At 36.9% G+C, this 25,397-nt stretch overlaps 2 protein-coding genes across 2 annotated transcripts in view; both read right to left on the bottom strand.

Annotated features, from left to right (window-relative positions):
* The window catches only part of LOC121950444 (microtubule-associated protein 1B-like), a 99,916-nt gene extending 97,872 nt beyond the window's left edge, over positions 1-2,044 (bottom strand). The window contains exon 1 of the mRNA XM_042496442.1: positions 1,817-2,044. The gene's annotated coding sequence lies outside the window, so the exon portion shown is untranslated. The remainder of the gene's footprint in view (positions 1-1,816) is intronic.
* Positions 2,045-7,544: 5,500 nt separating this feature from the next.
* scamp2 (secretory carrier membrane protein 2) lies at positions 7,545-24,559 on the bottom strand. Its single transcript, XM_042496166.1, has 9 exons — positions 24,401-24,559; positions 18,390-18,461; positions 17,894-17,980; positions 16,442-16,553; positions 15,495-15,623; positions 14,771-14,930; positions 14,268-14,369; positions 10,657-10,774; positions 7,545-10,006 (listed from the first exon to the last, which is right to left on the bottom strand). Exons 1-9 carry the CDS (start codon positions 24,455-24,457, stop codon positions 9,860-9,862), a joined length of 984 nt encoding a protein of 327 aa, XP_042352100.1. The 5' UTR covers positions 24,458-24,559; the 3' UTR covers positions 7,545-9,859.
* Between the last annotated feature and the right edge of the window lie 838 nt (positions 24,560-25,397).

The raw sequence follows: 25,397 nt of genomic DNA, 5'->3' as shown, positions 1-25,397 counted from the left end.
ATAATAAGAGTTCTTTAGTGAAAGTCTGTCAAATTGTCACAATTGAGCTTCAGATTAGTATTATTATTATTATTATTATATTATTATTATTATATTATTATTATTATTATCTAGCACATTTAAAAGCAGAGTTTACAATGTACAAAACTATATACAAAACTAGGATCCGACTTATGACAAAATTAAATTGGCAGGAAGCAAAATGTCAATATATAGCCTAAAAATAAGAAAACACACAAAAACAAGCAGGGCCTGTTGGTTTTAAGAAGTAAGCCTAATTTAAAAGTCACTGATTGAAGATTACAAACGCTTGAAAATAGCCCAACATAAGAGGCTATATGACAATTAACATAGTTAAATGTATTTCAATAGAGCTACAATAGAAGTCAAAAATAACCGACACACTCACCAACTAATAAGACATTTAAAGATGAGCTAAGGGACTGTTTGTAATGAATGAGAGGGGAGGGGGTGGTGCAAAAAGTTTGAGACATGCCAAATACATTTTTAAGCACTGCAGAGGGCCTTTTTTATCTTGGCTTAGGGGAGGGCCATACATCTTCAAAAGGCTAGATTTATTATAGTCATAAACTGTAAAAGCAGACTTTTTCATCAGATTTTCAAACTTTAACCGTTCCTTGCACACATCATGCAGTAGGAATGCTTTCGTCGGACAGAAAATGTAAACAAATCTGAGATTAAAACAGTGATATTTCATCACAATCACTTTGTTCTACATATGTAATTTAATTTAAAATTTGGCCAAATATAAACCGTCTGCACTAACTAACCAGCATGCACAATCAAAGTGAGCCCAGGCTGTTTTTTAAGTACGGTATTTCATGTTCAACTCTTAACTTTCAAACATCTAAGGATGAGTGTTTAAAATGGGTCAACTAATTTATGGTGGAGGAGGGTCATGCATTTTCCCCAAGTTACTCAGGGGGGCTCAAGGAAAAATATTTGTAGGGTAAATAAAAAATAAAATAAAAAAAACGAAATCACAATCCCCTCCTCTGAAAAATAAAGAACAGTCTCTTATTAGGGTATCTAAATATACAGTAAACATGACAAAATAATAAACAAGAATAAAACAAAACAATAACAATAACAACGAAAAATAATAATAAGAAAGACCTTATGATCTGTTGTTTATTTAACACCTGATATAGGCCTAATTAGAATAGGCTTTAGGCTTAAATGAATCAGTGGATTCAGTTAATATTAATACGATTAGTGGGGATATTGAAGTAGCCCCGTTAATCGGGAGGGGGAGGTTCATCTTCAGTTATTTTCTAGATCTCACATACATCTACTGTCTGCTTGGAGTGAAAAAAAAAAGTTGCCCATAGTCAAAACCATGTTTAAATACAAGTTCATATGCCAGATCACAGCTGCTTGGGAAAATGTGAGAACATTGGATAGAAAAATTAATGTCGCTAGAAAAGAACAATTTAGCACGGCTGAAAAAAGTACACATTACAGGATAAAGAAAACACTATCAAAGGTGTAACCTGCTCCTAAAAACGAGTTAAAAATAAAGGTTTGACATATCCAAACCATGACTCTTTTAAGGCACGTGACTGAATCACGGCCTAACGTGAGCTGGTGTTGACAACAAAGCTAACGTTAGCATGATATGTTTATACTGTTTATACTCGCAGGTGTTTTCCTGCCGTTTCTAAGTTTAACCATAAAAACGTTTGACAGTGTCATAATGTTTGTTTGTTTGTTTGTTTTATCAGCCACAAAGCATTTTCTCGTGTAAAAGTCTGACATACTGTTTTACTACACTCCCATAAAGACTGTAGCTTACCTTTGTGTGGTTTGCCCAGGTATGTTTTGACTTAAGTTACCCATTATGTTACTCAGTCAGATACTCTCTTTGTGCAGCTCTTGAGTGGGAAATGTTTCTTTGACAGCTTAAATGTCTTTGTTTTGTATCTCCATCTTCCCACGCTTTGTTTAGTGACACCATTTCTTTCTGCTTGACAGCTGACGGCTAACGTTACTTTATGGGATTTATTTCAACTGTCAAAACAAGCCCGGAAACATGGGAAACATGTAGCTGTCAACACGGGCCAGCAAGAGATTAAACTTGTTGGTTAAACCACTGCACCAAACAAACACGGCAGTGGTTCACTCCTCCATACACCGTTTACCGTTTAGCGACACACGTGAAGCTACAAACGACCCACAATACAACACTCCCGTAAGGGAACACCCACAAATTTGCAGGGGGAGTAAAAACGTCTAACGCAATAGCTGTCAAATAAATCCAAGTTTTTTTGTTTAAACCGTTTATTTGAGTTTGTTATTATTTCGGAGGATGTAGCATGTGGTGCTGCTGAATTGTGTTGACCTGGGTTTTTAATTTTTGTGTCCACCCCAAATATCAATCATCATAAGAGGGGAAGGCTGAATAATAGGAACACGGTTCAACAGTACCACAAACTACACCCTCCTTAAGATCATACAGTCTATTAAACATGATAACCTTTATGAAGTAAAGGACTGTTCTTTATTTTGCCTATTAGAGGAGAGGCGTGGCTGTCATGTGCCAACTTTTTTTTTTTTTTTACCCTCCCTGAAGCTACAAATATTTTTCTTTGAGCCTTCCTGAGTGACTTGGAGAAAATGCATGATCTCCCCTTTGACCATGAATACCTAGTTGTTATATTTTAAAAACGTATCCTTTAACTGTTGAAAGTTAAATGTTGAGGACAAAATCCTGGAGTTAAAAAAAAAGCTTAATGAAGAGTCCCTTAGAATTTTTGATTGTTTGGTTTTTGTTTTTGTTTTGCAGGCCTGTAGGCCTACTACACTATTAGTTTTACCTAGGTGTACAGTGCAGTTACATAGTCATTTTTTCGCCCTGTTTTGTCACACCAGTGGGAGGAATTGCAATGCATTCACATGCTTTCTGGCATCTAGCAAGTAGCTCCTACTCTATTATGTTTATGCATGAAAAACATGAATACTGCACAAAGCTCATTTTTGACAAAATACTGTATTATACTGCACAGTTACATACAATTTTGCTGATAGTGGCCAAGTAACTGTCACTCTGTTATTTTTGTTGCAGCTTAAATTTGGTCAAAGATATATATTCTTTCACAATAGCCTGTGCACTTGCCACTTCTTGTACATGCATTAAACCAGTAAAAACAAAGACAAACCCAGAGGCTTCAGCATTTTACTGTCATACTAATGTAGTTGTAACTCACAAAACCTGAATAAAACAGCTTGAGTGTCACAGTAAACTTTGACAGTGAAGACTGCACATATAGGCTAGCGGGATTTATAAGTAAAACAGCATTAGACCTCTCCAAACGTCAATCACACACTGCTGTTCCCTCTTAATCTCCACTTTGGATTCAGATGATGTATGAATGTAGTCAGTCCTGTGCATTGAATGTGGAGGACTTATTAAAATAATCTGCAGAAAATTAAAGCACAATTTCTCCAGAGCTCAGATGAGTTTTATGCACACACACACACACGCACATCAGGACACACACACATCAGGACACACTGATAAAGATGGAGGGAGAATGCAGACCGGCCTTAAAATAGCCTCTTTCTTCTCAGAGAAATGTTCCTTATTCAGCTTCTCTCCTGGTTAACCTTGAGCTTGGCTCATTTCAGTGTGTAGCAGAGGGCGTCTCAGCATTAACTGTCAGCATCACACTGAGAGGATAATAAGGAGGTCCACACCAACTTCTGTTGGGCTTCACAAGTAAGCCTTAACCCTCCTTTTGCTGTAATTATCATTGATTTTACAGTCGTCAGGAGATATCTGCAAATGGGAAAACACACTTTCAGATCTGTCCCAGTTACAGTTTGCAGTAATGCAGATGGTAAATACTCTCCTTTTATATTCTTTTTTACGCTTTATTTCCATGTACCGTTATATAACATATAAGATAATAAGTCTCATACAGAAAACACAATTTATCTCCCCGAGTTCAAATTAAGCCAAAGTTAAATGGTTATCTTGCAACAGGGTCAACATGACTTGATCAGTTTGTATAGTCACTACTGCCTCCAATCAGCTGTGTTTGTAAGAGACACTATGAAAAAAGTGACAAAAACAAATCAAACAAACAAACAAGAAAACAGTGAGTAACATTCAGTAGCAGTGTGAAAATACCTTTTTTTTGCTGCAGGTCTCTCTGACAGTGAGTCAGCATTTCAACTCACAGTGAGCGAAACCACAGACATGCTTCCCTCTAGTGGTAACAAATTGTTTATGGCTATGAAAAGCGTCAGACCCACTAAAATGTACAGTCTCAGTTCTCTTTGTTGTTGTTTTTGTTGTTGGGAAATAAAAATAAAATACACAAAGCAAGTGTTTAATAATCAAGGACTAAAACACTGTCTTGCAGTAGAGGCTCAGAGCAGGCATTAGACAAACTATAGCACAATTTAAAATAATAATAAGGCTCAATCTTATCCTTTAATTCTAATTGGCTTGATTTCTTTCAAAAGAAAAAAAAATATGAAGAAAGCAAAGAGCAACTTATGGAGAAATTACCTAAATATTGGCAAGGAATCAGTTTGAAAATCTTTTTTTTTTTTTTTTTTTTAAGTGTCAACATTTTCTAGAAAGTTACCCAAGGGGGCAGGGGAAAAGCAAGTAATCAACTTGAAAAAAGTGCTTAAATATTAATGATTCTTTAACATATTTTTTAATATATAATAATAATAATTTTAAATACAGTTTTCTGGATTTTCACCCCAAGCTCATTGCTATTTTTCCCATGGTATACCAACCCCCTGAAGGGTTGCCAGAGCTTCACCAGGCGGTAGCGAAGTCTTCATGATTTTAAAGGGAGTAAGAATAATAATCATTATTTAAAAAACTCAGTAGGCCTACTATATCTCAGAATTTCATTAATTAACCTTTATTTAACCAGGAGTCACCTTAACATTAAGAACTGCAATTTATATGCAGGGAATATAATATGAGTTATCCATAAAATATTTCACTTCATCAGGGTTGGCAGTTTAGTCAATGACAGAAACGGGATAACTTAAAGAAAAAGGTAGGAGACCACTACTGGTCTAGATTACTGTATCAAGGAATGGTTACTATAAATTGGCCTCTAGCTCACTATCTACCGGACAACTGATGCTAAAACATATTAAAACATAAAATACCCTCTAGGTCAGTAAACTAGTTCCTTAGCTCTTTTTTTAAAAAAAATATTGTTTATGTTCTGCAAATTAAAACTTGAAAAGGTATATAAACAAAAATGTGATTTTAAATGAAACCATGTAAATTAAAGTATGAAAATGACAGTTGCTAACATAGATGGATCACTGAATGGGCCGACGAGGGGTATGTCAAGGGACCCATAGTGTCAGAGGTGCCCCCTGGGCTTCACCTGCAAAGTGTCAGTGTATTTAACACAAAAGCTTCTTGTGCATGAGTAGATGCACTCTTCCTTCTGTACATGATACATTTGGCAGATGTAGTTCAGTAGAAAGAGCATAGTTCCTTCATAAAACTGTTCACAGTAAGATCTTTGGATTATCTTCAGTTACTTGGTCAGGATTTCAGGAAAGTGACATTGCTATTGAGTTTTTCAAATGTAATCTTGTGGCACTTTGAGCACCATAAGCCGAGTGCTATCTAGTTTCATTATATTGGAGAAAAGGCAGACATCTCTACAGCTGATATCTCCAACACTTGGTAACTCCCATTAAAATACCCTAGACTGATAAATAGCACTACAAGTAAGAGGACAAATATGTATTTTTGATTTGGGGGTGAACTGTTCCTTTAACTTGGTCAAACAAACCGACAATATGTTTAACTGTTAGAGAAACCTGGGTGCTGGAAATGATATCATTCAGTAATTAGTATGCTGAAGATAAACCATTGTGATGTGACCTTTCTCTGTCTCCTGTTATTTGCACTCAGCAAAATATGGATTTTATTTCTGTCTTGTTCACCTTGAGCAGTGTACACGACTAATGGGAAATCTTTACTGATTTTTTTTTTAATTTTAATCTCAGCCCATCATTGGCTACAGTCTCTTCGATATGTGACTAATGTTAAACTAAGGTTGCAGACAGGAGCAAAACTGTATATTTGTATTTCTAAAAGCAGCCGTCTGCTCAGGTAGCCGACCTGTCTGACCCAGTTTGTTGAGGGCTGTGTTTGATGAAAGTGTTATTCTGAGCTACATACTAAGTGACACACAGAGCCTGGAGAAACACACAGAGGCAGGCAGACACACTGAGTGACATACAGACTGATGGAAGAGGCAGCAGTTTAGGTTTCAGTGCAGATTCCCCACGGACTGTCTGGGTCAGCGCAGACACAGAGTGGTCACAGAGGTCAGCCTTTCCTCCTCTTTGCTTTGTGTCCGGTGTCCTCCGTACTAAAAATAGAGAGGAGGAAGAAACTGACAGAATAGTGTGAGACTCTCTATGAAAGATGAGAAAATGGCCCTGGGCTATTGAGATGTCTACAGTTTGTTTAGCTCTTGTAACTGAACTTAAATGATGTGGTTAAGTATATGGATATACTGCAGTAAAACCTTAGTGAGTACGTAGCCCATCAGCAAAAAATCTGAGAATCTAACACTAACTAGGGTGATTGGTGTAAAATCCTCAGACAGCAGACAGAATCATCTATGTAACTGCATTTTCAGTCAACCCAGTGCCACCTACAGGCAAGAAAAACGTTAAACAAATCTCTAACTTTTATTTTTTGCAGGTAGCTCAAGTACTGTGGGTTGTGCATAATTCCTAAAATAATTATACTATAATTTCAATAAAAAAAGTAATTGTTTGATAAACCACATTTTATATTTAAGTCCTATTTTCAAAGCAGTAGTTAACTGCCTTAAACTGTCAAGTGTTGCAACAAACGCAATCACTCACGTTTACTTTGGTTCACTGTGAGCCTGACGACCGTGCCAATATCAAATGTGAGATGGAAATTTTTAAAAAAGGAATTGTGGTTGAAACATCGCAGCACTACTGCTGAAATATGAAGAAGTGATAAAGAAAATGAAAAAAGTAACAAACAAAATGAGATTTATCTAATTTCATTGGACCTCTTTATATGGGCTTTTTTTGGCAACATTATTTTGCATTGGTCAGGGAGTACTTGGCTGAAAATATATTTCAAAGGGGGTACATTATTGAAAAAAAATTGAACTTTGAAACTTTAAAAGTTGCAGGTTGCAGTGACTAAATAGCCCCTCTTGTGAAAATCAAAGCAAGACGTTGGCCATTTTCATTACATAATGCAATAACATCACATTCAAGTAACTCTAATTTACTCTAATTATATAAGTTCAGAATAATGGTGACATACTTATTAAATGCCGATCAATAAACTACCTCTTTAAAAACATATCACACTGAAAAAATGTCAAACAAGGTTTCCTCAGAACCTCTATACTCCTGCAAGTTCAGAGAATTCTGCAAAATGTTAGACATAGTTTTTCATGATAGAAATGATTTATAAAAGCAAATCTGTATAAGGACTGCAATACGATTCTATAAGAAAAAAGAGTTACAGCTTTAAATGAAAAGCAAAGCATTTTATTAGATGCTATCTTCAATATTGAAATACAAAAGGCACTGAAATCTGGTCTCTCAAAACACACCGCAGTGTGTGAAATAGTACGTCTTTTATACTCTGTAAGATCGAAACCTTAAATTAGATCATGTCGCAAGAACGTCACACAAATTATCAGAGTTTGCAGTTGTTTTTCAGGACTGCTTCTGTATGTTACATCCAAGCTTATATTTTAAAACAGTACATCAAATAAACACACACATGCATGTTTTCCAATATGAGAAACCACACAGAAAATACACATCGGTACACAAGTAGTTTAGAGCTTGGTGGTCGTCTTAGAGAGGTACAAGGAAGACTTTTAAAATCTGAAATGCTTTCGAGAAGTAATCAGTGGGGGATATCAGGAATTCAGATCCTGCTATTGCTATCAAACCTCATTAGAGCTGAGTACACATGTTAATTATAGAAGCAAATAAGAAGCATAATTATTAGAATTTTAACAGCAAGTGAACACTCAATATTGAAAATTAAACACAAAGGTATGCATAACATTGAAATATTTTACTTAAAAAAAAATCATATTCATTTGCTCAGAATTCACCTCTTTGAAATTGAAATATCAAATGTCTTGATTTGCTATTAAAAAAGCTGTATTTTATTTTTTTTCTTCAATGTTCACAAATTCAAAGTTTCAGAAGTAAAAAAAAAAACTCAGGTTGCTCAAATTTGATTGGTTAAATTTAGTCCTAAAAATCCAAGCTCAATTTTAAAATTCAAATTTAAATCTAAAAAATGAGTGAAAACAAACTCCACATAGCAACATCCGGGCTCAGTTTAATTTATTTTTTTATCAATTTATCAATCTGATTTTTTTTTTAATCTGAATTCATAACAAATAAATTTGGATAAATGGTTTTCAAAGTAAAATACTTCAATGCAATATATTAAGTGATATTTATATTTTATTCATTTTATTAGGTGTCAGTGGTTGTTAAAATTTAAATATTTATGTATCTTATTTGCTTACATAGTTAATCTTCAGTTTTGTTATTAGTGGAATCAATTGAACAGGCTCAGCCCATTGAAGCAAACTGTGTGAATTTCTACTTTTATTACATTTTATTAACAAAGTGTTCCATTTTTTGTCAGTTTTGCTTTGGTTTCCTTTGAAGCAACTCTTGAAAGGCAGTGGTTAAAGAAGTTGAAGCTGCTTCATAAACACTGTATATGGTAAGAAACAAAAATCTAATGGTTTAGTAAGTAATTTGGCCTAAAGTGAAATCATATTATTTCCTCTCTGTATTCTAAATTATAGTAAAAATTAAATTTACAAGCATGAAATTGAAACTGAAACACTCTGATTTGTGAATGTGATCTTTATGTAGAAACCATTTCATGTGATATCAAATACCTAAATATACAGTATTTCCATCAATTTAATGACACCAAACGAGTTTTCAGAAAGGTCTTGGCAAAAGTTTTGTTCTTGACAAAAGTCAAAGGCACACATTTTAAAAGCATACTGCTACAACCTGAAAGAGAGGGGAAAGGGTATTTTTCCTTATTAAATAATTGCATGATTTACTCCTCTTCCTTATTAGACTGAACTATTGCAGCATGCAAAAGTGACAGTTCGCCAAAATAGGTCCAATAGCGAAGAGAAATGCCTTTGAGACAAAAAGAAATGCAGAAAGACTTCATCTTATTAATATTACAGGATCAGGGTCCACCGTCAGTGTGGAGAAACAAAAGCGTACATAACCCACATGAAGACATGAGATTAGCATGCTAGCACACGCACACACACCCATGCACAGGCACGCACACACACACACACACGCACACACACAGTCAAATATTACACTTAGGAGCGTTGCCTAAAAGTGCACACAAAATTTACAAAGCCAGGACAAACTGAAATAACCATCAGTCAACTTCATACATGCTTTCCACCCCAGAATGCACTCGATGTGTGACTTTCCCCTCGACTGCTTTTTTTTTTTTTTTTTTTTTTTACAAACAGAGAGGATCCAGTCACTCTGCAGAAGCAACGTTTACATGGGGCATTGTGTGCATTGATAGTGGGGGTGAAAGGACAGAGGCTAGTAATGTAGCCTCACCTGGTTCAAGGTCTATACATTATAAGGTTTGATCATAATTTGCAGCCTCTGAGTCACAATAACCTCCAGGAAGTTCTCAGTGAACTTCAACTTCCTGATTCATTCAGCTTTGTTTTAGTTAATCCCCTGGTCCTGATAAGATATAGACCTTGACCTGTCAAATAGAGCTCAGCTGAGCTCCCTTTACCATTACTTAGTTTCCCTGGAAGGTTCCCTGTGCAGCGGAGGAAGCTGCACTAGCAGCAGCTGTCTGGAAGGTTTTACTGGTAAAGACGCCCTGCGAGAATTCCTGCTGAGCCTTCTGGAAACTGGCCCCGGTCCGGCGGTACATGCCGTGGACCTGAAGAGAAAGAGATCGTGTGTAAATGGCTGCCCTGAGTCACAGTGGAGACGGACATATATGATCACCTGCTGTTATTTGGATTAAATTTGTATTAATACTAACAGTTAAAAACTAACCTGAGTTAAACAAAGCTAACCTGAGTTAAACATCCAGTCGGACGTTTGTGCTCAATTTGTGAAAGTACCCTAAAGGCCTTCTTGAAATATCACATTCACAAGAATGAGAAGGATGCAAGGTCACAGCAGCCTAAACCATTTATCACAAAAATCGAATCAGTTCATCATTGGGTCCAAGTGGACGTTTGAGCCAAATCTGAAATTTCCTTAGGGCGTTCTTGAGATACTGTATTCACAGTAATGGGACGGACACAACCCCAAAAAACAGAAATACTGTAAAAACAAGTATTAGCAATTATTAAATCATTATAACCAAAAAAAAAGATACTCTATTAACAAAAAACAGTAGACGTGTAATAATTCATTTCTTTTGGTAAGATTCCCTTTGCTGAAATCCTTCTGCGATTTGAATGCAAACAGCAACAAAACTAAATTCAACTTGAAAGTAAAAGGACGTCTTAATTACAGGACATTTCTGCTACCCCACATATTAAATGAAACATATGAAAAAAAGTGAACAAAGTGACTCACCAGCTTGAGCAGGATGACTGACAGCACGGCACAGATGGTAAACAGGATGGCCACTATGATCATGATGGCTCCCACTGCCTTGTTTGTAGCGATGATGGTGAAGGCAGCGATCCAACCACTGGAGTCAACAAACATTGTTAGTTTCTGGATGATCTCCTGAACATTAATTACACTGAAATCATCTTTAGCAGTATGAAACATGTATGCAGGTATGTAGAAAATAGAAAGACTGTGCAGGAGAAGCAGCGTGAAACGAAAGACGAGAAGATACAGGAACATGCAGCAAAACAAAAGCTTGTCAAACATAAAAATTGGGACTTTTTTAAGTGGAGACTATACAGGGGTACATTTAAAATAATTTTTCAAATACTCGTCAATTTAGAGATTTTGGGCTATTTTGCTTCCATAATATGTCTTCTTTCAGACAAGTGAAAAGGAAACGTCCAAAATACACAGTTAAGTGTTTTTTAGTACAGATTTCTGTTCTTGAAATAAATACAAAATGCACATATCTGACAACATAATGTATCATTTGCATATTTAAACGTAAATTTTCAGAAAAATGTAAGGAAAACTGCAACAATTAATCGATTAGTTGTCAACTATTTCATTACGTGCCAACTAATTTGATAATCAACTAATCTTTCTGAGTGATTTAAGAGAAAGTAAAAGAAAAGTAAAAATTCTCTGATTCCAGGTCCTTTATACCTGGCTTTATTCAATGTTCCAACTTTTGATGTGGAAAATATATGCAAATTAGCACATTTTTGACAAATAATTTGCATATTTAAAAATACACTTTCAGAAAACTTGTAATATAAAAATAATTGTCTTATTTTAAGTTATTAACTGAAGAAGTTTCTCAGTGATACCTATCATTTTAAAGTGTTTCCCTTTTCACCTGCAGAGACTCCTCTTAAAAAAATCAACGTAATGACAGTGTTATTATGATAACATAAGTGCATGCTTTACAAAATCAAAAAAACACATTTCAAACTGTGGGCACATTTTCCTAAAAGTGTCTTTGTTGTGCTGCTTTGTGATATGCATCTCATCTGCAAAGCAAGAGCTACGAAACAAGTAAGAGCCCCCTCGACTGTCTGTCTGTTTTGATATGACACAAAGCCACGAAGAGATGAGAAGTATTGTTATAAAATGAAAGAGGGGCAAATGAAGAGCCACTTGGACGTGGGTCATTTTGGAAAGTGCCATTTTAAAATCAAATGGTGTGTTTAAAATGCACATCACAAGAGAAGAGAAGAGTCTCTGCACACTTTATGGGATCAAATTAAGATCTGACTCACAGATATGAGCCTTCAAATGTTAAACACCACACAGGCTTGTATACAGGCAGAATCACAAACTTGCACGTAAGAATAACATATTGGGGTTAGGAAATTTAAAGGTCCTGTACTACAGCAACAATATAAAACTGAAGGAACTTGTTTTCAAAAGCAGAAATCAGTGTTTACCCTGCCTTTGAAACTACAACTGGCCAGATCATAGAGGAAAAGACGAGATTTGAAAATCTCAGTGGAGCCTTCTTCCTAAAGTTGCACAGGGAGTTTATTCCACAGACGGGAACAGTGGTGAGCAAAGGCTCTAACCCCAAAAGATTTATTGGTTAATCACAAAACAGTTAAATAAGCAGGATCAAGAGAATGTAAAGGACGCCATGAAAAACACAGAGCAATAAAACAGGAGATGTTGGGAAGAACAAATCTTTTAAAAGTAAGGTTGCAAAAAGTATTGATGCTTTAATACTTTTTCAACACCATCTTTTTTAAAATGCTACAATTTGATTTTTTTAAACGAGGGCGGCACAGATAAACAAACAAAAGGGCAGAAAATCAACTGGTTTTCATCCTGTGGCTTTTGCCTGTTATCTTTTTTCTTTCTGCCAGAGTCTCCACAGAGATATTGATTATTGTTGTGTTAATACTAGTATTATTAAACCCTAATTTAAAGCCTTTGTTAAGTCAGACAGAGGATTTTTTTAAAAGATATTTTTAGGGCGTTTTTGCCTTTAATTGATCAGACAGCATGAGTGTGAAAGGCGGAGAGAGGGAGAGAGAGAGAGAGGGGATGACATGCAGCAAAGGGCCCAGGCTGGAATCGAACTTGCAGCCGCTGCGGTGAGGACACAGCCTCTAGGCATGGTGCGCCCGCTATATCTACTGAGCCACCAGGCGCCCCAGACAGAGGATTTTTAAAATCAAATGCAAAGACATCAGGACAAGTGTTACATAATCAAACTTTGATCTCTCACTGAACATTACAACTCACAGCCCAGTTGCTCGAAAAAAAATGTTGGCATTGTACATTTCTGCCAGTCATAAATATGTGCCAAATATGTTACATGGTGTGTTTCACACGTATATATCAACATTTCTAAAGAGACAGTTTATGAATTGACTTTGTCATCAGGGAGTGGAGAGGATGGTGGATGTCAAGTTCAACACGATTCACTGTAGATCTATTTTGTTAATGCTGTTCAAGGCCAACAAACGACAAATCCGGTTGTATTTCAGGTAATTGTCGCTGTTTTTCCAGCAGAGAAAAGTGCAACGAAAACGTTTGTGTTTATAGGAAGACATCACTGTGTTTCCAGCCGGAATTGTGCCACCATCAACTTTTTTAAAGCCGAAATACGATCTTTACCTAACCATAGTAAAGTATGAAATATAAAAATTGAACATATCCAATAGATGTAATGTTAATGTAAAATTGGAAATTATCTGTGGTTTGCAAAAATGTACAATGCTAACATTTTTTAGGGGATTGGATTGCAACTCAGGTCCCATGCATCAGCAGAGCTTCAGTAGCTCGACTAGCTAATGTTAGCATAGCAAGTCATGGTAAGTGTAGAGCTCTGAGCTAGAACACAAGTAAAGACAGAGCGAGAAGAACGTAGCAGAGACAGTGAGCAGCATAAACTTACAGAGTTACCGGCAGACAGAGAGGCAGCAGACTAGAGGCTGAAGGATGAAAAGTCTCTGCCAGAAGACATGAAAGAATGCAGAAAAAGAGAAATGAGAGAGAACACAGCTTATAGGCCAGCTGAAAGGTACTACTTCTGATACCAAAGGCAAAGAAGGCAAATTGCTCAGATCATTCCTCTGAATCAGTAAGGAGTCGATGGGTAATTTTTCAGCTTTGCTATTATTTCATTCAAAATGTAATGTAAGTTGAATTTAAATAAATTCAGTGTTGTTTTTCATGTTACATTCTGACTTTGTTTTAGTTTTTCATTTAGATATACTTTTATGTTGTTTGGCAAAAAAATGCGTACGGTCATAATGTCATAAAACACTTACACTTTCATTTCCAAACTCCTTTAATCACAATCTATTTCTTTATGATTATGCATGTCAAATTGGGCAGGGAAGTCTTCGGATGAAATGAATGGGCTTTGGAATTGGACATTTTAACTTAAACTTGGGGCTCACACTTTATTTGAAATGCACCACATACTTTACAAAAATGTGTCTATCATCATCATATCTATAAGCACATTCCTGAGACTTGAGTGATGACTGAGGACAAACCACTGAAGCTTTGTTTTAGAAACACTCACAATGTGAACAAGAAACGTGCAGCGTGTCACTCACCTGTTCCCCCAGCTGGGGATGCCTACAGCCTGGATGATGAAGATCACCACTTGGCAGAAAAACACAAAGAAGAAGAAGAAGAAGCTGAAGGAGCTGTCAGTCCTGAAAATGCAAAAAATAACATATTTCACTCAAAATATAACACTTAAAATATTTTCAAAGCATCATCAACAATTTAAAAATCAAAGTGACGACTCTGACAAATGCGTTAAGTTAAAACTTCAACTTCAACAGAGACAGTAACTGACTGTTGCCTTTTTATGCCATTATTATTGATTAGAAAGTGCTGCCAAAGCATATTTGTCAAACTTCACATCCTACACACATCTTTTTCTTCTACAATGCTAGCATGCTGCCTAAAATCTCCCACTGAAGTGGCATGACTCTGCTGCGGTTTAGTTCAGTGTAAAAATGCAAAGGTGGCATGAAGAAGGGACTTTGTAGCAACCTTATAGGACGATCTCTGTAAAAAAGGCTAGTGTCATTTATGAAGGAGGACTCACTTGAAGGCCTTGTAGACGGGCCGGTACCAGCAGAGGAAGGAGCAAGGAGCGAAGAGGATGAGCCAGAGAATGGAGAGACCAAAATCGATACCAGCGGCTGCATTAGTCGTGAAGTAAGCCAAACACGCCAGCAGGTTGAGGAAAAGAGTCACACAGTTGACTGAAAAAACAACAGAGAGAACAGGAGTCAATGATAATAATTTGAAAAAATAATGTCATCATCACCTTTTCCATGTAGCAGAAATAGTGCTCCTACAGCTGCTGTAAACACTAAATAAAAAAAACACGACATGTAATCATGTAAAGAGAAAGGAAGAAAGAAAGCTGCAGGCCAAACTCAAATCCAGCTTTCAAAGTAGGCAGTGCTGATTAACTATAAACCAAGATTCTATTACCGCACTGGCCTATGTGTCACATATAATGTCTTCAGAAACATATTTTAGTGCACTGTTAGGCTGTAATGCAAAAATTAATGAACAAGAAGTGGGTGCCATACTCTTTCCTGTATTGTAAGAAACTGAGGCAGTTCAAACGGTAAAACTAAGCAGTGCTGATCAAAGATAAACCAAGATTCTGTTAATGAATTGCCTATTTTATCGTCTCAAATGTTTTTAGAAACATATGATGGCTCACTGTTAAACTGTAATGTACACAGTCTATTGCTGCTTACCTTTTAGCCCTGATGCACGCATACCATGCACAACTATCATTTTAATGTACTTACACATCCAGAGATAGTACAACATCTTGCAGACTCTCTGGGACTCGGGGGGTATTTCCTCAGAGAAGTCCTGATAGAAACATGGTCTGATGGGAAAGCTCTTGGGAAGTGGAGGCCAGTTGTTCTCTTTACCTGTCAAGACCAGAGACTAGCCTGTTAAAAATGTAGAGCCACCAAATGTAAATGTAGAACCAAAAACACAATTTTCACCACAGCAGGAAAAGTAGTAGAACAGCATGTGTACATATATATATGTATATATAGACAGTGTTAGCTCTGAACTGACACATAATACAGCACAGCCAATGTATCTTAAGCTGATGAGAGAATCTGCATACCGTTTCCTCCTCGGAAATTACATGAGAGGTACTGGACTGCCCGACTTAAGTATAGGATTTAAAATAAAATGTCTACATTTGAGTTACTATGACCTGCAAATTCTTAATATTTTTATTTGATAAGTAGCTTTAACTAAGAAATATGACCACAATTTTGTAAGTCTATGTTGATCAATAATATGTGCATTTAACATGACTAACTCAGCACAACAGGGGGGTTCACATTCCTGAGTTTTTACGTGCAGGTCAAAAGTATTTGTTGAGCAGCAAGCAACACATAGTTAAAAACCTGGGTCAATATAAAAGCAAGCTGAAGCGTGAGTCAACATCCATGGGTGCTACTCATATAGTTTTGTAGGTTTTAATATGAAGTTTATACTCTGCCATAATATCAAATAAAGAAAATTCTGTTATTTGGGTTGGTGCATGAACCCCTTTTCAAACTATAAATGTGGATATCAGAGCATATTTCACAGCCTGTGTACAACAAAGTGTTTATCTTACTCTCTCTCTCTGATATATAATGCACACATTGCATATTGTTTTCTCAGTAAATTGTTCTGCGTCTGATAGCACTGCAGAGAGAAGAGGAAGGGTTTTGTCTGTAATGACCTGTCGAGCCTCTGCTCTGTAGCTCCTTCTCTCTGCGGTCCAGCTCGGCAGCTTTCCTCTCCAGCTCCTCCTGCTGCCTCAGCAGATTGGCCTGAGCTGCCGCAGCAGTCGCCTGAAACAGGAGAAGAAGAAGAAGAAGAAGAAGAAGAAGAGTCAGAAAACCCTTAACTTGACAAACACATTCAATGTACACACATTTATCTTGCTGACATTTGTGGAGAGATACACCAGCAGCCACTGTGTACTGTTACAAAAGGTGAGTGTAGACTTTAACATTCACTCTGATTCTGTTTTCACAAGTGGTTTATACAAGCTTGTATTTCTAAAAGGCCACAATATCCTCTGTATAACCAAAGTACATATTCATGCACATCATATCTGATGTCTGACTTGACAGAAAAACGAAGGGCACAGGTAATCTGTAGTGCTACTCATGAATATTTATAAGATTACCATTGAAACAAGCATGCTCATTATAATATTGTAAAAAATGAGTGGATGTTTGTTTAGCTACCCAACATCTTTCAATAACACTTGTTATCTGAGGAGACAGTACTGGGAGGCAGAATGGATGGTTAGCTCTTAGTCACATCCGTTTATCGTAGATAACAGAGCTGCATGCTAAAATAAGCCAAGTATTGGCCAAAAGTTACAGTCTGACTGATAATATACTGTATATCAGATAATACTGGGCTTTCTGTTGTAATGTCTATGTAAACATTTACTAAATAAGAAGTGGATACGACACTGGAGTTGACGTGGTAGCTCAGTGGCACATGAGGCAAAATAAGTCAAACTGCCGCGTCACAATTACCCCGACTTTTGGCGCTGCTTCCATGATGAGTGGCCCATAGAGCAAGAGCACTAGAGGCTCGCGCTAACCAACCAGCCTGTCCTGGAATAGCAGTCCGCTAACATGAATGAGCATAAAATGAGTTAATTGTGAGGCTCTTTTAGACTTTCCAAATGTTATAGCATCTCACAGACCAAATTCTGATAGTCAAACGAGTCATTTTGCCAGAGTTGGGACACTCAAAAAAATGTATTCACTGTTTTACAGACATCTCTTTGGCTACACAAGTCTATGGTAAAAAAGTCTTTTTGCCCACCATGGCACTGTGTGACTGATGTAGTTACGGCCACAGCAAAAATTAGACCTTTAAAGCCCAACACTTGTCTTGTACACTTGGCCCTACGTCTACTATGTGTTCTTGTAGGTTAATCATTTTCAGTGCTCTTTTGTATTGCTTTGATTTTGCTGCAAACTGAAGCACACAGCTGCACCAACTGTGCGCACAATAACAGACCTGCAGTATACATGACACAGAAAACAGGAACAGGACTCGGGGAAGTACTGTCCTACTTCAGAGCAGTATTTTTCAACTGCAGCAGATAAGTAGGGGGTTTGGCAGAGACAGTGTGTAGTGTGCAGTAATACTGTAGGTGACTCACTTGCGGACTTGGCTCTGTAGACGGCTGTAACACAGCAGGCTGGTAAGGCGAGGTGGAGGCTGGAGTGGTGTGAGTAGCTAGGCTTTCCTGAAAAACAATAATAAGCAAACAAACTGCAGTGATTGTGAGGAAAGTTACAAGGATAAGACAACATAACCAAGATAAGACAGAGACAACCAGGAAATGATGAGGACGAGGAAATAAAGGTAAAGAGAGAAAGTGCAAGCAGGAGAATAGGAAGAACAAAAAGAAAAGAGGAAAAAAAGAGCAAAACATACAGGCTAAACAGCAAAGGGATGGCCACCGACATCAAATGAGAGGAGAAAAAAATAAAAGACAAAAAGCAGGAAAAGATGAGTAAGAGGAGATTAATGCAGGATGAAGAGAAATAAGGACCAAGATGAAAACAAAAAATCGAAATTAAAAAAAAAAAAAGTAGAAGAATATTGAAAAAAGAAGAACAAGAAAATAAGGACACCGGTTTCAGAGGACTTACTGAGGCAGGGAAAGGGTTGTACTGGTCAACTGGCTCTATGTTGGAGCTGGTCACTTGTGTGACTGACGGGTCCTGGAACATAACAAAACCTGTGTCACTCTTCAGTCACTCAGCTAATCACCACCAAAACGCTGCTTAAACCAGATCAACTTCAACAAAATCGATTCTATCCATCTTCATTGCTTGATCTATTGATTATATCGCTGAAAGGCACAAAATAAACAGTTGGGATAAACTGCATATTGGGGCTTATTGTTGATTGAATTTGGGACCTTCCATGTACAGGCCAGTTTTTCTTTTGAATTAAGGTTTGCTGAAGGCTTAGTGACGGGATAGCAGATAAGGCTCGTTTGCACCAAGCAGTCCAGTTCAGTTTGGTATACTCTGGAGCAGTTATATTTGCATCTTCACTGTAAAAAGTTGAATCACTTCATACAAAACCTATTTTTGTTACCCTCTGCCACATTACCACCAAACACTTTCAGTTTAGTACCCTTAGAACCATACACAACCTGTACGGGCCTAAACTGTAGATAGATTTTACTTCCACTGCAGATGGTTCTCTCATTATGAGGGCGGTGTTGTCACCAGTTGAAAGCCCCCTCACTGCATCATCCAGCTCTCACCGTATTTCCTCTTCACCAACGATGCAGAGGAATGTCTGCACCTCGCTGATTATCTATTGACCAGGCTTACTGTTCTCGAGACAGATAATAAAGACAATAAATAATCAATCTAATCTAATCTTGTGCGTCATTTTAAGCAGAAAAAAGAACAGGCTGAGCAGGGGTGTAGTGCTGCCTGAGCGCACAGGACAGACGCGCCGCAACTTTTTTTCTCCATGTGAGGAAATAAAAAATTCTTAGTTCACATAAATCATTTGAAATTATATACATTTCTGTTATCGCTTGAAGATCCAATCATTACACCAATGCTGACATCATGCAACAGAGCTAATAAAAACAAATGAATTGGTTAGAGTTATCATGTTGACTTTGAAGGTGTGATGACTTATTTACAATGTCAACTCATGCACTGAGTAACATGCAAGAAAGCACTCAACCTTAAAAGTATCGGGTAGTTGCCGGCAGTAGCCTTTGAGCAGCACTGTGAATAACATTTTTACTCTCAGTCTACTGTAGCTGACTGTCAGTAAAGATGAAAAGGCAGCAAAACATGCTTTATTTTTTTATAGTTACAGTTCATAATAATAAAATAAGTAATATATGTAAACTTGCCCCTGTAGGAACAGTGGTTACAGTCCAACTTATTTGAGCAAGCATGGTGATACTCTACTGACCAGTCAACAGACTGCAGTGTTTCGAGCTCCACCTCTTCGTACCGGATCAGTGTGTTAAGTATCTCATAACGGTACAGACTGGAACGTTTCTATTGGTACCATTTTCTAATTTGACAACTGAAATGCATAAATAACAGTTCTAATGTGTAACACACTGAACTAAACCAAACTGCTGGGTGGAAACGAGGCTCAGCTGCTCTTCCTGGCATGTACAGTAAGTGGCCGTAACTGTGTATAAGGCCTGCTGGTTTGTTCAAATGTACTCCAACCCTGAGTCTTCATATTTGACCCTCTGACAAACACACAAATATCAATTGCTGTTTATCTTATCTTAGAGAGAACTCTTCCTTAGAAACTTTAATTTCCTGAACACTGACGGAAAACCTGAAAAGAAAAGTCAGCCCAGACCAGGAAATCTGCTACCATGCTTTGACCAAGTCATAAAATGAAGTCAGCTGTTGCTGCAACAGCCTCCTTAGGTTCTGATGACTCATTACCGGGGAAGGATAATTTCTTAACAGACGTTAGGCAGAATAAACATTTGCTCAATGATCAAAGACATGAAGATCCATTCAAAGCTTTCTAACTGATATGAGTGGCCTGTCTGCCAGGCCTGAACAACTCGAATATAACAAAGCAGATTCTGTGAGGCTTCTGATATCAGACTTGTTGTCAATTTGTTACATTCAACTCTAACTCAGTGGAGCGGGCGGATTCAAAGATCTGATGAATTCCTTGAATTTTCAAAGACATTCCTTGACTGCTTCTCCGGTGAGCGAAAAAACTGCAAGCCTCACTATTTTTTAACACAATTTAAAAAATCCTCAATTAATTAACGTGGTCACACATCTGTTTATAAAGGATATTGGATGAAAACCAATCAGTGTGTCAAATAAAGTTATTTAAAAAATGTTGATGTTGAATGAGTTGCAATGATGATCAATTATTTTGAACAATCTCGATAATTTATGTTTGTGTTTTTTTTGTTTGATTTTAACGCTAAAAATTCACTGGAGGCAGCTTCTCCAATGAAGATTTTCTGCTTTGCTCTGTAAAATCAATGAAAAAGAAGAAAAAAAAATGATGATAATATTTTATTGTTTAAGACATTTTTCAGGCAAAAATGTCCAAACATTTGCCATTTTTCTTTATCACATCTGATAGTAAACTGAAAATCTTTAGGTTTGAGGACGTTGGTAATATAAATTAAGTAGTTTATATCACCTAGGGCTACGGGAAATTATAGCCATTATTTTTTAATATTTACTGATATCTCATGAATGGTTGATTTATGGAGAAAATTATCTGCTGATTAATCAATAATAAGAAATAATCCTTAGCTGCAGCACTCACCCACATAACATCTATTCCTGTCTGACATCTGTGCAGTTGTTTTAAAAGGAAAAGCAGCAGAATAGATTGTGGGTATTGTTTAAGAGATTGATATGCATAAAAACTGAAACGGAGCTGAACCACATTAACAACTGTCAGCCATTTCCAGAATTTGTGTCAATTTCTCCTTTAAAGGTATGTGGAGAGAACATGAACCTCACATGATAACCCAAAACGTCCCTAACTGGACATGTGATTCAAAGTGTGACGTTACTCACTATTACTTATCAGCTCTGGAAACACCTGTAAACATTCCCAGCAGGAAACACAGGGATGTCTGAGCCATTTCACCTGAGTTTGAAGCAAATGTGGCCAACTTGAGATATTCAAAAATATCATCTTGTCAGGGTAGGTTTGAGTTGATATCTTTAAAAAAAATCTAAGTTGAACACCAAAGCCTGTGGCAATATTCAAACCAGCATATTATGCAAAATATTTTACTATAGACCACAGTAAACAAGCAGCAGGAAAAGTTTCTGCTGAGTCACAACTGGAGGACTGCTGGTGTCTTATGATGACACAGCATAGATGGCAATGAATGAGGAAATCTGTAACCAAGTCGATGACAACAACCACAAAGCCACTCTGAAATAAGGACTAAGAATTTGGGGGACAAGCCAAAACATGACAGCGCTATGTTCACAATAACAGCAAAGGAGTGTGGAGACACATACAAAAGTAAGCTTCGATATTTCACAGGTGTGACATTGTTACTAATTATGACCTAAAAGAGTGTAAACGTGAATTTGGGATGAAATCAGCGTGAAATTCTGACCTTAAAGCCTCTGTGCTGGGAAACAGGATTAGCTGTGATAAATATGAATTGTCTAGGTGTGGCTGCTGTACCTATTTCATAACTGCAGCTATTGATACTAAATGGACTTCAGTCACTCTTTGTGTTGCATTACAGCCTTGCATTGCCAACATTTTAAGAAGCACAAGGTCATAATAGGAATCTGTAGATAACTGGGGGGGGGGGGGGGGCACAACAGTTAACTTCAAGGTCACAAGTGCATGCTTTTAATTACTTTTCCTGAGATTCTTTCAACAGTTGGCAACATATTAAACATTTAAATGTCACCTCAGACCGCAGGCTTAGTAGAATACAACCGCTTGATAGGGAACTCTTGCACTGCAGCACAGACAACATATTCCTGCTGCTACTGGGTTAGTTATTCAGCCACACCCAGCAAACAAACAGTGGTCTCTGCTGACGTCACAGCCATTGTGCACCTGATATAGAAAAGTGTGACTCTGAACTTCTGTAAACAACTGCATTACGTCATGTCACTGAAATCGTGACTGCTCTCTCAGATTCTTAATTTGATATGTAGCGTCATATCATTAACTAACCATCAAAAATATTATACTGTATGTGGAGCACGGTTGCCCTTGAATTGTGAATGTCTTGTTTCACCATGTAAATTGTGTCTCTGCAACAATTATTAATAAATATTTCTAAAATCCTGTTTCTACAAGACCTAAACCGCAAGTGTGTTTTACTGATATACACAGGAAATATTATAGCATACAGACCCAATGTGGTGCTATAACCTAGATTAGATCTTATTTTATACAGTTTTGCAAAGGCACTTTAATCTGGGTGTGCAAGATGCTCAGTGAGCTAAATCACATGTTATGGACTCTCTAGTCCATAGCGCGTTAAAATTCAGTATACTTTTTATGTTGCATGAAAACCCTTTTGCACTTTCTGTGAAATGTTCTTGTGACCATAATGTCATGCTTCTAAAACCCCTACCAAAGCACAGGGATGGAGAGGCAGTTGTGCCACTTAACCTCTTTTTTATCTTGCAAATTTTCTAGGGAAGCACTGGTTTATTGACATAGCAGTTAATCAGTTTGTTAGGTTAGCTGTTAGCTTCTAGCAACCAGCAACTGGAATTATTTGCTTATGGAGGTTGCACTGAGTTACATTATAATGCGTACAAGATCTGTTAAGTTAAACAAACATACAAAAAATGAGTACTGGGTGAAGCTAAAATTATTAATAATTTGTAACTGCTAATAATTTATTGATGCTTTCAAAGCAATATAAAATAGATATTAGTGTTAATCATATGACATCACATATAGTAAAAGGTTTTTAATAATAATGATGTTAATAATACAAAGATAAGTTATGAAAACCGCAAATTGTGTTGAAATATGTGGGAATTTACCATGAAGGGATGAGATCTGACAAAAATAGATTACAACTATATTCAAAGCATATGTCATGTAGTAGCCTGGAGTGCCCATTCATAGGCCCATGTAGATATAATGTAAGCAACAACAAATTGCATGTAACATGTCTCACTTGGTAAGACATGTTCCACAACTTGCAAGAAATTAATGGATTTCAGAAAATTATTTTTTAAAAGATAAGGGAAAGTGTCTAGGAAAAAAAGAAAGAAAAGAACTGGAGTAAAACTATATTTAGAATTATAATAATTACGTATTTAAAATCATATTATCAAAATTCTTATAATTTTAAGCACCTTTTCCCGGTCATTTCCTTGTTTTGTTTTTCTTAAACTCTCTTTTGAGATTTTATACTTTTTTCTAGGTAGCCTAATTTTCTTGTACTTTTTCGTAATGTCTTTCTATTTTTGGGTCATTTTTTCTTTTGATGCTAATTTCTTTTTTTCTTGTGTTTTTGAAAGAAATGAAACCCATTTGATCAGGTTTCAAAGGATTGACATTGAAGCAAACGGTGTTATAGATTGCCTACTTCTAAACACTTACAAAACTAACTGAACACTGTGTTCACAGCAAAGTTATCTGGATTCAATGAATCCTTATGACATAAAGACAGTGAAGTTACAGAGTTTTTAATAGCCTGACTAGACCTCTGGGCTACATCCTGTGGATTAGAGATAATTTTCAAAGAGCAAACCAGCAGCACCATGGAGGTACAGCCTGAAAAGGGATGTCTTTGTGTAGGTAACACATTAGGAAATCATATCTAACATATTATAAAATCCACTGAATGATACAAATCTATTTTCAATTGAATGGTAATAGCCGAAATGTGGCTAAAATATGCTTGACATACATTTCTTGTTAGCTACAATTTAACTTCCTGCAACTTTGCTCGCTGGATACTCCGCCCTCTTCTGTAAAGAAGGTCGCTGATTGGTTTAAACACTGTCAATCATTCCTCATCTAACAAATAGCTTTGCAGAGAGCAGAGGTAGCTCCCTCCCCGACATCCACCCAACAAGTTTCCTGACGTGCTGGCTACCTTTTAACGAATGATATGTCAGCACCCAGCTCGACTCTGCCTTACCAACTAAAAACTCTAAAACTACGCACTTACATTGAACGGGTTGACGCTGTCAGGCTCTGCGAACGGGTTGTTATCATATCCCGACATGTTGAAAAGGCTGCGGGCCGGTTTGTCCTCTCTGAAAGCGGAATAAACAACAAACTCTTCTCCGTCGTTTGAGTTGCCTCTCCTGCCACTTCCTCGAATGAACTTACCGCGCATGCGCACTTAGCCAACTGGACAGTGACGTGTATGTTCGCTGACACACATAAAACGTTCACGAGGCGAAGCGCGCCACCTGTGGATTTTAGCGCAAAAAGGGACTGTCAGAGGAGAGGTGGCTGGGTTTTGACTTTGTTTTGTATTGTTTTTATCCTGATCCTTCCCAGAGCACTACTCACTCCTCTCTCATAAATAACAAATAGTCCTTAATGTGAAGTTAATGTAGGTCAAGTGCAAAAGAGTCAGTGGTGAAACTGACTGACAGCAGCAGTCAGTGAGTCTTAACAGTGTATAAAATGATTATTAATGGGCTATAGGCCTGTATTATGATCAAGTAATGATATAATACAGACAAATATAATTAATTAAAGTCAAGAGCAGTGATTATATACAAAAATAAAGTTATGTCACCTACTTTTTATTTTTAATAAATCACATTGTTACCAAAAAAAAAACAAATTCCTGTGCAGCTTTATGGATTTTGGAAGTACTATAAGACAAGAAATATAGATAACTAATTTGTTTTTGCATTGTGTTCATATCGGCTTGTGACACAGGCTATTATATCAAATCAGGGGGAAAAAATCTTTTACTTTAAGGTTAATTTACAGAAATACAAACTGATACATAGAGAAACAACAAAATTAGAAGACAAATAATAATTACATTTAGCCTACATTATATAATGCCAGAGTTTGTGTTATATTCATCACATTATGATCGTTTAATAACTTAAATGTCTTGATAGCTTTTTGTTCGTCACATTAAATAGGATGGTGCTATGTTTGTTGAAATTATTTTTGAAAAATTAGTCAGTTTAGTCTCA

Source organism: Plectropomus leopardus, chromosome 11 (assembly GCF_008729295.1).
Source record: "Plectropomus leopardus isolate mb chromosome 11, YSFRI_Pleo_2.0, whole genome shotgun sequence".
NCBI lineage: Eukaryota > Metazoa > Chordata > Actinopteri > Perciformes > Serranidae > Plectropomus > Plectropomus leopardus.
This window is presented reverse-complemented; position numbering and strand designations above follow the sequence as displayed.